The sequence below is a fragment of the Manacus vitellinus genome, unplaced genomic scaffold (assembly GCF_001715985.3).
Source record: "Manacus vitellinus isolate BGI_N305 unplaced genomic scaffold, ASM171598v3 scaffold_0_pilon, whole genome shotgun sequence".
NCBI classification, from domain to species: domain Eukaryota; kingdom Metazoa; phylum Chordata; class Aves; order Passeriformes; family Pipridae; genus Manacus; species Manacus vitellinus.
Window position 1 is genome coordinate 17655539 of NW_021938789.1, and position 12149 is coordinate 17667687.

Sequence of the window (12149 nt, forward strand, 5' to 3'; positions counted from 1 at the left end):
CCGGTGCCGATCCAGCCGCGCTCCCGCGGCCCTCCTGAGGAGCAGCGGCGGCCCCACCGCGCATGCTCGACCGCGGGCGCCATTTTGGTGGGGCCGGGAGTTCTCCAGCGGAGCGACGCGGAGCTCGCTGGGCCCGCGCGGAGGGGCGGGCGAGGGGGTGCCCGCTGCGGAGATGGCCAACATCGCGGTGCAGAGATCAAGCGGGAGTTCAAGAGGTGGCTGAAGAGCGAGGAGGTCAGAACCTCTCCCCCTGCGCGCCGCCGCCACCCTCCCCGTGTGAGCGTGGGCAGCGGGGACGGTGCGGGCGCCCCGCCGGCCTGCGCGGGACCCCGCTCCCCTCCCGGCCCCACCTCCCCGCGCCGGGGGTGGGCCCGTCCCGCGGCCTCGGGGAGGGCAGTGGGGATTCCCGGGGAGACGGGCCGCTGGCCGTTGGGAGCCGCGGAGGGGGCCGTAGGAAGCGCGGCGGCGGGGCCCGAGGAGGCCGGGCGGGCCCCCAGCGAGGGCTCCCGGCGGCCGGTGCCCGGGAGCGCTGCCAGGCCAGAGCCACGGGGGGGGCCGGCCCGGCCTGCGGGGACCCCCGGCACGCGCCCTCCCGCGTCCGCCCGCGCGCCGCCGGCAGGGCCGGGAGCGGAGGGATGGATGGATGGATGGATGGATGGGGTGGATTGGTGAGGGCGAGGTGGGGGTACGTGACCCCACGCATCCCCCTCACCCTTTAGCTGACTCCTCTGGCCCGCCAGTACCAGAGACTGCGGGAGACGGGTTTAATGTTGGGGTTTTTCTGAACGGTTGCCATTAAAAACCCATTTATTTAGCTTGCCTGTATACAGAACTTCCTTTATCCCACTGCAGGTTTACTCACCTTCAGATTGATGCTTTTAAAGCCTCACTCATTACAGTCATGTTACCTCGTTTCATGAACAGTGTGTTCGGAGGTATTTGGTGGTCAGGAAGAGAGGCTGACTACCTTCAGGGCGACAGGAAAGAAGTTCGGATCAGTCTGGGGGGATATATAGCGGTGTTATATCAATACAGCTTTTGCTGTGTCTGTGTCTGAGTTGGTGGACGTCAGCCAGATAGGTTTTAGTGGTTGTGTCGTCATTGTCCTACTTGGGATGATGTTGCAGGTTAGATGCTTGTGAAATATTAATGTGAATATGTAACTCTTAAAGTTGGTGTTTTAGAAATCTGGATGTATTCACAGAGGAAAAATTGGGAGGATAATTTTTGAAAGGTAGTAATGGCTTAAGGAAAACATGTTAGGGTAGCAGTAGTTGATGTGCTTTTAAATTGTGTGCTAAAAGCATTGTTGCTATGCAGCTTGAACTAGCACCTAGAAAAATGTAAGGGCCTTGTTTTACAGCTGCCTTCAGAGCCCAGGCTGATTTTGCCAAGCTATTGGACTGCAAATACAGAATTGCGTGTAGACTAAGAGAAATTTCTAGGTGGATACCTTTATACCAAAGCTAGATCTAGACCTCATACCCCATATAACCAGCTGATACTGTGGAAACAAAGAAGTCTCTATTTGGAAGTGCTGTGTACAGGCTTCAAGACCCTTTTTTTTTTGGTTTATGTAGAAAAAAAAAGAAACCTTAACTGAAATAGGTTTTGGGGGAGGTCCATGCTAAATTTTCTTACTGTAAAGGTTGCATCTAGTGTGTGCATTTTTCATTATTCCTATTTGTTTAGTCTGTGCACTGAAGGGCCTAGTACTGAATTTTGGAAATGAATACTACTATAAAATAGCCCTTAAGCTGCCTAAAGCTTCCAGAAATAAGACCATAATTCTTATGAAACTCAATTTATGGAATTTGAAAATTATGGTACAGAAGACTCTGATATTTCTTCTTTTTTTCTGCCACTAGCGAGCTATACATGAGTGTTACACTGATGTAGCAGTATGTATAAAACTGCTGTTTATAGACTATGCTAGCTCCCCTGCCTTGAATGCCAAATTTCAGCATTACTCAATGGTTATCAAAGTTGCAAGCAAATGTTTTTTGTGAACATTTGTACATTCCAAGGCAGTCAAACTGTGGTGTCAGTATCACTTTTCACTGAATGTGAAAATACGTGGAGTGAGATAGTGAATAAAAGTCCAACTAAATACTACAAATCGCAAAAGAACAAAAAAAGGTTTTCTTTCTGTGTACTAAAATTATTATTAGACTTTGTTTCTTTAAAAAAGAAAAAGAAAAGTTTTTCTTAAATGGTCATGCTAAATTTGTTATTTAGAAGTTTTTAAGTCCCTCTCTGAAGGCAAAGTGGCTCACATTACCTGTACTTAAATTATTCTTGATTTAATGCTTTGAGTTACACTTGAACATGAAGAGCAGCCCCCTCCCCCATTTCCTTCTAGATGCGGGAGGAGCACAAATGCCTGGGGAAGGGGGCAGGCACACTGGAAAAAAGTACAAAGAAGTTTGTTCTCTGTCGTATTCCAGTACTCGCCTTTCAGCTGAAATAGAGTGGTGGAACTAGAGATGTTTTTAAAAGGGAGCAGCTGGATGGCAGTTAATTCATTCTGCATTTGAAGTATGTATTGTAAGCACTAAATTCCACTTCTAAATATCGATGAAGATATTTATCCATAGTAAGGATAAACACACTTTTCAAAATTAAAGAATTCTTTAATTCTGAAAAGTGTGTTTATCTTGCTATGGATAAAGATCTATGAATCCTCACTACTCATAGGACTAAATATACTTTTCATATTACTTAGCACTTGAGTTAAATGTAATTTCTGGGAAATCACTAAAATATGGAATATTATCTTGCTCTTTGGTTTACAGGAAAGAGATGAAGGATGTTTAATTTTTTTTTAAATTGAGTTTGGGGCTTCTTGAGTATTTTGTAAAGGTATTTTAAGTCTTTTCACACCTGAGCTTTATTATTTCTATTTTATCATAAACCCTACACATTAGCTTAATAAGTAGTGTATTGTGTATTTAAGAGACATCCCTGCAACTTTACATCTCTTAAATATTTGAATTAAATAGATGAAACCAGCAACAATTTCTTTGTCAGGGATGCTCTCCAAGGTATGATTTAAACAACACTTTTTACTTTTTCTGTGCAAAGAAACCTTTACAGTTCTGAGGTAGATGAGGTACTGTGCATCTCTAACAAAGATGAAGCTGTTAAGTTAGTCTAGGAAGTAACTTGACTGGTTAAAATGTGTACTATACTGTATTATGCTAAGCTTGTATTAAAATTCTAAAATGAGTAGACGGTACATTAAATCAGATCACGATCCTAGTCTAGGCAAGGGGTCAGTTGTTCACCTTTATCTCTTTCCTTTTTTCTGTTGTTTCATTAATCTGATACCTTTTTTTATGGGCTGAAATTCAAAAGCCACAAAATGTGTTTGCAACGGAAGTATGAAGCTGCAGCATGATGGAGAAACCAAAAAATAGGTGGAAGAATAGTATCCCACTTTTAGTAAGTAGTAAAAGGTTTTGGTGAAGGTTAGCTGGTATTATTTTTAAATAGAGTTACCGGAATGCTGCAGTAGGTAGCCAGATCCTTACCTGCTCTCTGTATATAAGCAGCTGTCTTATGAGAGGAAATTCTAGTCATTATTAAATGCCAGACATGTTGAAAAATCTTGTGGTCACTTAAAGACTGATGCTGAGACGTGTTGTAGTGGATCAGGTATGTTAAACATTATGTGTGGCTCATTTTCATATTTTAATAGAGCATCAGTGTTACACTTCTAAAAAATTATGCTGTGCTAGCATTGAAGGATTCAGTGTTTAATTGGCCATCCACTTTCTTTTATCACGTGAAAATGTAAGGTATTTTCTAGCCATCTGTAAGTCAGAGGCTAATTGACACCTTTTACAGTGAAACCTCTGCTCTGATACTGAAGGTAACACACTGGGAAGCATAGCTTCCTCCTAGCAAGAGGAGAGACGCTGGTATATGTGAAGTGTTCTCCTCTTACAGATGTGAAGAGGCAGACGTTTGTGGGAGGTAAACCCAGGTAGAGCTTTGAACAAATGAAACTCAGCTGCGGTTATGCAATACAAATATCTGCATGAACAGATATGTGAAGTAGCAGGTGAAATATTTAACTTGGTTGAAATCAAAGTAGCATTCAAGCAGAGACAGTAGGTTAATGACAAAAATTTGAAGTACCTAATTTCCAAGAAGGAAATGGATATTTGTTTTGGAGTTTTCGTGATTTACAGGAGCAGTAATAGTAGTCTGCCACACTGTATCCCTTCTTAGACTTTTAAAGACCTATTGAGTAGCTCTGGTGTTGCCTTTTATCATTGCCTGTAGCAATCTTGTGATTTATGTCAGTTTATAGTGAGATACTAAGTGGCATCTCTGAAATTTTCTTGCTTTTTGGAAAAGCAAGTACTTAATCTTCAGGCTCGGAAAAACTCCATTACTTTGGTTTGTTTATATTTGGGCAGTCTTGGGTGATAGATACTGAATTCACTAAGATGGAAACTTTTAGTAGTATTTGTGCTTTAGTGTTAATAGAAGGATGCTTGGTTTTCCTCCTATTTATCACGTAGAATCAACGCAGATATATAACAATGAGATGTCTTCTGGTTCCTGAGCCGTGTTTTAAATAGTATCCATTTTATGCTGATACATGTGCTTAACTTTTGGTTTGTAAGAACAGTCACATTGAAGTCAGAAGAGGTTTAGTGAGTGCAGAGAAATTGTTGTCATGGTTTAATCCCAGTGGGCAACTGGGTATTGTGCAGCTGCTGGTTGGACACCCCACTCCCCACAATGGAATGGGAAGGAGAACTGGAAAAAGGTAAAACCCATGTGTTGAGATAAAAAAAATTTAATGATTGAAATAAAGTAACAAATTTTAGTAATAGTAATGAAAAGGGAGATTACAAAAAGAGAGAAAGGAATAAAACCAGGGAAAGACAGGGGATGCACAGTGCGATTGCTCACCACTTGCTCACCTATGCCAAGCCCATCCTTGAGCAGCAACCAGCCAACCTCCTGGCCAACCCCCCAAGTTCATATACTGAGGGTGACATTCTGTGCTAGGGAATATACCTTTGGCCAGTCAGGTCAGGTCAGTTCAGGTCAGCTGTCCTGGCCATGCTCCCTCCAAACTTCTTTTGCACCTCCTCACTGGCAGAGTACAGGAAACTGGAAAGTCCTTGACTTAAAGTAAGCACTACCCAGCAACAACTAAAACATCTGTGTTATCAACATTATTCTCATACTTAATCCAAAACACAGCCTTGTACCAGTTATAAGAAGAAAATTAGCTCTATCCCAGCCCAAACCAGAAAAACTGTTTGTGTGAATAAAGTTAGAGTGTGCTTAGTTAATTAAAAGGCATAAAGGTAAAAAAAGGTGTAAAGATAAGAACTTTTAAACTACTGTTATTATATTGGTATCAGTCTCTCTTCAGTCTCTCAAAAGGCTTGCATATGATTAAAAAGGTGTGTGGGGGAGAGTGTCAGCACATTGGAGCACGAGACTGCTATGTAAAGGAATCTTAGTAGGCTGGAGAAATTAATGTGCTGACAGGAACCTTTTGAAGTTCAACTGAGGTAGGTACCAAGTCCTCCACCTGGGAGGAAGTAACTCCATGCATCAGCACATACAGTATGGGGACTGACTGGAAACAAAGCAGGAAAAGAACTTCATGACCTAATGGGCATCAAGTTGAACAGGATTCAGCAGTGCTCTTTTGGCAAAGAAAGCCCTGCACATACCGGCTTACATTAGCAAGAATGTAGTCAGTGGGTTGTGAGAAATGATTTTCCACCTCTGTTTTGTGCTTATGAGACTATATGTGGTGTACTGTATCCAGTTTTGGGCTTTCCAGGGTAGGATGTTGATATATACTGAAGTGAGCCCAGCAGAACACCATCAGTGTGGTTAAGGGAGTGGAGCACAAGATGTGTGAGAAGAGGGTGAAAGAGTTGAGAACTATTCAAAGGGACATCTTCCTATTATTCAAAAATACCTGATGAGAGGCTCTTGAGAAGAGCCAGACTTGTCTCAGAAGTTCACAGGGATATGATGAGAGGCAACAGACACAAGCTGGGAAATTCTGACTAGACACTGGGTAAGAAAATTACAATGATAGTAGCCAAACGTTTAAACAGATTCACCAGTGAGATTTCAGAATTTCTCTCCTTGGAGGTGTTCAAAACTCAGCAGGTTCTTGAGCAACTTGCTCTCACTGGACCTGTTTTGAGCGGAAATAAGGACTAGAGGCCACCCAGGTGCCTGTTCCTGCATTATTCTGTATTTCTAGTATGAGTTTGTTTTTAAACTACTGGGGTTTTTTTATGTTTGTGAGAGAAACTCTGCCATCACATCTGGTATACCTTTCCCCTGTAAATAAATTGAATTTTAACATAGACTGTTTCTTTTTAGTTCAGAAGTTTTCACTATTGTCAGACAATAATGAATACTCTTCCTTTTCAAATCGGAGGCTGGATAGATGCAAAGCTGTCAGGGTTTTTATGTTGAACAAGTTCTGGTTAGGAACCCTAATGTTAGAGCAATTATGAGATCTGTTCTGCTTCTTTAAGCTTCATTTCTCTGAAATGTGAAGATTATCTTAACTTTAGAATAGTTGTTTGTGAGATCTTTATTACATTGCCAAAAATAATTTTGTCTACTGTGTTTTTCAAACCATGCCTATGATTTTAGGCAAGACAAGGTTTAGACCTGTTTCCTCTAATTGTATAAAAAGCATGGTAAAATGCCATTACTGTGCATCTTTGGTTTTCTTAATTCTGTCTGTGATGTGTTTGGTTATATTTTCCAGTTTGTGCTGGAAATCTGTAATTCTTTGTCATCAAACGAGTTTGGCCATAAGCCACTTTTTTGGTAACTGAAGAATGCATTTACAAAATGCATTTACTGGGAAATGTTAAGAAAACTGCATATTATTCTTGCTTCTGAGGTGCTCTTTCTGAATTACTTGTAGTTTAACACCTCTCTACCTGAACCGTGTAGCTCTTTTTCAAGTTCTGTGAATATAATACCATTGCACTTTTAGGATCAGTATTGTGTAGATACTCATCAATACTAGTATTATGAATATTACTTAAATCTGTGATTAAAAATACTTAACAATGTTAGTGATCATTTGATCCAGACCCATGAGTTGGCCAAGTATTGGTAGTGGGAATAGTGCAGGGAAGGCAAGATTCACTGCTTATTCCTCTGTTTGTTTGGTGGCATTTTTTTGTGTTAATGTGTATCCAGTTGAGCCCAGATTTCTAGTGAGTGGTCTGCATATCAGGCAGAACCCTGAAGATTTGGGGAGTAAGTGGAAAACAGAAAAAAACCGCTTGGTCTCCCCTGGAGTCAGGCTGATTCGGTTGTCTTTGGTAATCTCTTAAAAACCTGAGGAAAGAGAGCAGTCACTGGTTACAGGAGTGGATTACTCAGTTTAGGATTAGGAGTTAGAGTGGAGCTGGTGATGGTACCCTCTGACCACAACTCTGTGGACCTAAAAGGATGCTAGAAGTTAGCCAACCCTTTAACAATTCCAGTCTTCCATTCATTCTTCTGTGCTTGTTTCCAGGAGTTTAGCTTTAATAGGAAAGAATTGTACAAGTCTTAAGGTTAGTTCACTTTACTTAGTATGAAATCTTAAAAAAATTAACATTTTATCATAGTAAATTTGTATAAGTATAAACTGTAAGACAGCGCTGGTTAACAATCCAATCATGAGTTGTGCAGTGGTCTTTATTTTGCTTTAAGCTAGTGCAGGTACTTAGTGTAGTTCTTAAATTATTCACCTGTTAAATGGTTCTAGCTTGTTCCATAATCCTAATAAGGATTATTGTCATTACTGTCCTCTATCACTTTACAGTAATAATTGCTGCTGGTATTAAATTGAGAAAATACTTTTGGTTAAACTTTATCATTAATATGCAGGCTATCTTTTTTGTCTTCGTCAAACTAGGTAAAACTTTGATGCAATTAAGTTAAGAAAAGTAACCAAGTAAGTTCTTTTATGGCAAAGAGTAGGAATGTTGACAAATATTCTATATGGCACTTTAGGGATGTTTCACAGAATCACAAAATATTCTGAGTTGGATGTAGTCCACTTTTGCACTCTTGACTTATCTAGCATTTTTCCTTTGGATTGTATTTGTGTTAGTATTTTTAATATTTGAATTCAGAGTACTTGAATATGCTTGCCATGAGTATTTAATAAAATAAAGTCTGTATAATAAATAAGTCACCTCTGTGAGCAGCAAAAATAATCTTGTTTGAGGACCAGATCTGTATCTGTTGGTCTGGTGTATTGTAACAGAATTGTGCTAAGGCCATGGATTGCTCCTGTCTAATCTTCCAAGTGTCTGCACAGGAGGCAGATGTTGTGAGTATCCCTGGCTATAGAAGAAGCTTCATTTGGTGCTTGTGCTTTATTGGACACCGTAAAAGTCAGTCCTGCAGTGTGACTCCAGTTTGGCTGTGCTGACGTCTGAGAGAGCTGGGCTCATACTGTGTATCATTCTTCTGTTGGAATGGTAATAGAGGTGTCCTGTCTGCCTTTGTTGTCACTAAACACATAGGAAACTAATTGAAGTTCATTATTTCATAATTTGTATTCATTAATAGCCAACAAGACGAACAGGTCATCGGGAAAGGAAAGAATAATGATTTGTGTAAGTCTAGTTAGTGTGAAAAAAGACAGGTTTAAAGTGATGTGCCTTCAGATCCTAAAAAAAGTCTACAGAGTGTTTTATGAAGGGAGGAAAAAACCCAAACCCACAAATACATTAGTCCATGTTTTACTTAAACAGGTAGTTTAGTTCAAGCTGAATATTTACCATGTTTTATTTTTAGCTGAAAATAAACTGTGAGAAAGTATTTTTAAGACTTTGCTATGTTAGGATGTGTTAAAGTACAGGAGGCTATTATGAAATGAGGTAGCATATAGGAATGGAAATTATGGTAGCTGTGTTGTATTTGCCTCCTTTCTGGAAGCCTCTTAGAGCCTTCATGGTGTTTAGGTAAGCTCTTCCACTTTGGAATAAGGGTGTCCATGTGGAAGGCTAGTACAGAAGAACTATTCTGAGCTACTTTCACAAGTTTTCAAGCTCTGGGACTGTGAGTGAATTAGCATAATCAATTTAAAATGAGCTGAATCCTGTGATTCCTTTATGTGTAGAATTGCTAACAACCTAAGTAGGGTAAGACATACAGAACTGACTGCAGAGTCTGCATCAAATGGCTTTGTATGCTTATAAAATGACTAATTTGAAGTATGGCTCAAAATGATTCTTAAAGCACCTTCATCTTCAGGGTTTTTCAGTTGTTCTGCATCAAAAACAGAATCGTGCATAAAAAGATAAGAAAAATCCATTTTGCTTATTCATTTAGGCTTTCCTGAAGGGGATTACCCAGAAGGAGTCCTTCCCACTGTGCCTGCTCTGATGTCGAGTATCTCAGTGGTGCTCAGGTCAGGTCTGAACAACTCCTGCCTGTGGTTAGTGCTCTGAGGGGCTGTAAATGTCTTGCACGGCCGGACAAAGCCTGTGCTGTGCAGGAGCCCTTACACTCCTGTGCTGGTGTAATGGTGCAGATACGCTGCAGATACTACATGGCTGTCATGGCCCAGCTTAGCAGTTTAACCACCCCAGCCCTTGGTGAGACAAGCAGGGATTGTGTAACTGCACTTAGGGCTTATGCCAGGAGAGCTGTGTCGCTTACACCTCTGTGTGTCCGCGACTGATGCAGTGATTTTGTCAGAAATAGTTTAGACAGACACTAGAGCTGAAGTTTCAAAATTCTTTTAAGTTGTTCTAAGGCAGTGCCAAGAAGCAGTGTCACATTCCTCTTGCAGCCTCATCTCCTCTTCCCGCTTTTGTGCTCCTTCTCTTACTTGTGTTATTCATGGTGAATCAAATCAGGGTTTGGTTTAAAATGAAAGAACTGTCTTGATGATATAGTTTTACTTCAGATTTTTGCTGTGCAGGTGTATGAATGCTTACACAAAATCTTACCCCCTTTACATTAGTTCTGCCAGGACCAGAAGGAAAGTAGGATCTTGGCCACTGTCAGAAGTGGCCAAGTGGAAGTACGGTCTCTTAAGTTTTTTTAGTAGTGTGATGTTTTAACAGCTGAACATTAGCAAGAATAGATATTTAGCTACCTAAAATAAAAGTTTAACTAGAACTTGGTGATTTTCCAGGTCAAACTCTAGCAAAATGAAGATGTTTTTAATGTTTGAGATTATAATATTTAAGGTGAATATTTGAGATGTATTCCTGACAGGAAAAGAATATCCCTCAGTATTGTCCTTGTATGTAAACATGTAATAATACAGAGTTTAAAGTTTGGTACAGATTTAATATCTTGATAAGATTATTTAATAAAATGTTTTAACAGGATAGATTTAATAAGTAAAATTGTGATAAATATGAAAATTGCAAACTAATTTCCAGTAATACAGAACTCACACAATATTCATCTTGTAGCTCCTTAGATACATTAAAATACAAGTTATTTATTAGTAACATAGTATTTTGATCAGTAAATGAAAAAAATAATACGCAAAAATAATGTCACTTTTACTGAAACAGGCATAATTCTAGAAAATATGTGTTGATACAGTGCAATGAAATAGAATGTAAAATGAGGAAGAACTTCCATGACTGAAATTGTTAGTATGTTCAAAGGATGTGGGAGCATTTTAATAAAAGCATTTCTTGGTATTGACCTTTTCTTATCTAGGAAGACTGCTCTTCAATGTGCTTTAGACAGAAGCGTTTCCTCTCTTCTCCTTGCCCTGCCCCAACGTTGGGTTGTTTCACCATAGCATTGCTCTGTGCTTTGAAGGTCAGCAGGAGCTCTCTCTGAGAATGCAAATGTGATCTGCTGATCTCAGCTGATAGTGCAGCTCATAGACTTCGTAGCCCTCTGGTAATTATGTGACATTTTTGCTTCTCGTCTTAATAATAACAACCTCAGGCTCTGGAGATGCACTGAGGTGCACTCTGTTCTGGCTTTGAAGCTGCAGTGAGTCTGAAGGAACACTTCGGTAGTATTGAACTACTCCCTCTCACTTTGATAGCTCTTTGAGGAGGGCAGCAGCAGGAATATAAAACTTTTTTTTTTTTTTTAAGTTAAATTTACCGTTCTGCTGCAGGACAGTGTGCTGCACTTTGCTTCCTAGTTGAGTGATACCTCCTGCCTTTTTGCTGTTTTCCCATTTCATGCATAAGAGTGAACAAGCGGATGCGATGTACTTATTACTCTGAGCTGCTCTGCGGTAGCAAAGGGGTTAAAAAGGGAGACTGTTGGTTTGAAAAGAAGTGATGCCCGAGGACTTGAGAGGAGAGGCTGGTAGTTGACTTCTTAGAAGGCAGTTTAAGAGGTAAGCTTTTGTTAGGAATGTTCCTGTCTGGCATATCAGTGAAGGGAGGAGAGCCGAATCATTTGGACTGAGTTGAGAAAGGTCACAGAACCTTAGCCAAAGAACATAAGAAAATAATGGGGCATTTATTGCAAACCAAAATTCCTCTGAATTATCCACAGATTTGCAAGGCGTTGGGAAATAGGATAAGAATGAACTTGGGTTTGGTTTTTAAGTTATTAATTTAAGTAATTGTTTAATGGAGTGAACGGCTACTGAAAGATTGGAGTCTTTTGCTCAGCACATTGACTCAGAGTACTTGCAATCGTTTGCTAAAATAGCGTTGTGCATTTCATTGTGATAGTCAATCAGGTGATCTTTTCCTGTAAGTCTCTTGAGATATGTTCGTGCCAGATTTTGGTGCAGAGTAAGATTGTTGTGGTAGAATATAAAATAGGGAGGAGGATAAGAAGAATTTTATAAGACACTAGTAATTTGAAGTTGCTGTGTATATAGTTACCATAAGTTAATGTTTCTAGCATGGCTTCGGCCTAGAGTGAAGGATTTCTTACTTAAATTGTCCTGTTAAATATTGAACCTTATAATGTCAGTATAAAATGTTTAGATGTTCAAAAGTACTTCACTTTTGTAAGTTGTGTCTGTATTAAAGAAGTAACTAAATTTTTACTAGATTTTAGATAGGTTAGAAAGTGGTTATTGCCAATTTATCTCGTAGAAGAATCAAACAATAATTTAAAAATCCTGTCCTGAAAGATAAAGAAGTTATTTTATATTGTTGCTGTGATTAGGGAAACAATCAGTG

General features: G+C 40.0%; 1 protein-coding gene across 1 annotated transcript in view; it reads left to right on the plus strand.

Moving 5' to 3' along the window:
- The window catches only part of UBE2K (ubiquitin conjugating enzyme E2 K), a gene marked incomplete at its 5' end in the record, with an annotated part of 45437 nt that continues 33288 nt past the window's right edge, over positions 1–12149 (plus strand). The window contains one exon of the mRNA XM_029962531.1: positions 1–234. Within this exon, the coding sequence (XP_029818391.1) occupies positions 1–234 (234 nt within the window). The remainder of the gene's footprint in view (positions 235–12149) is intronic.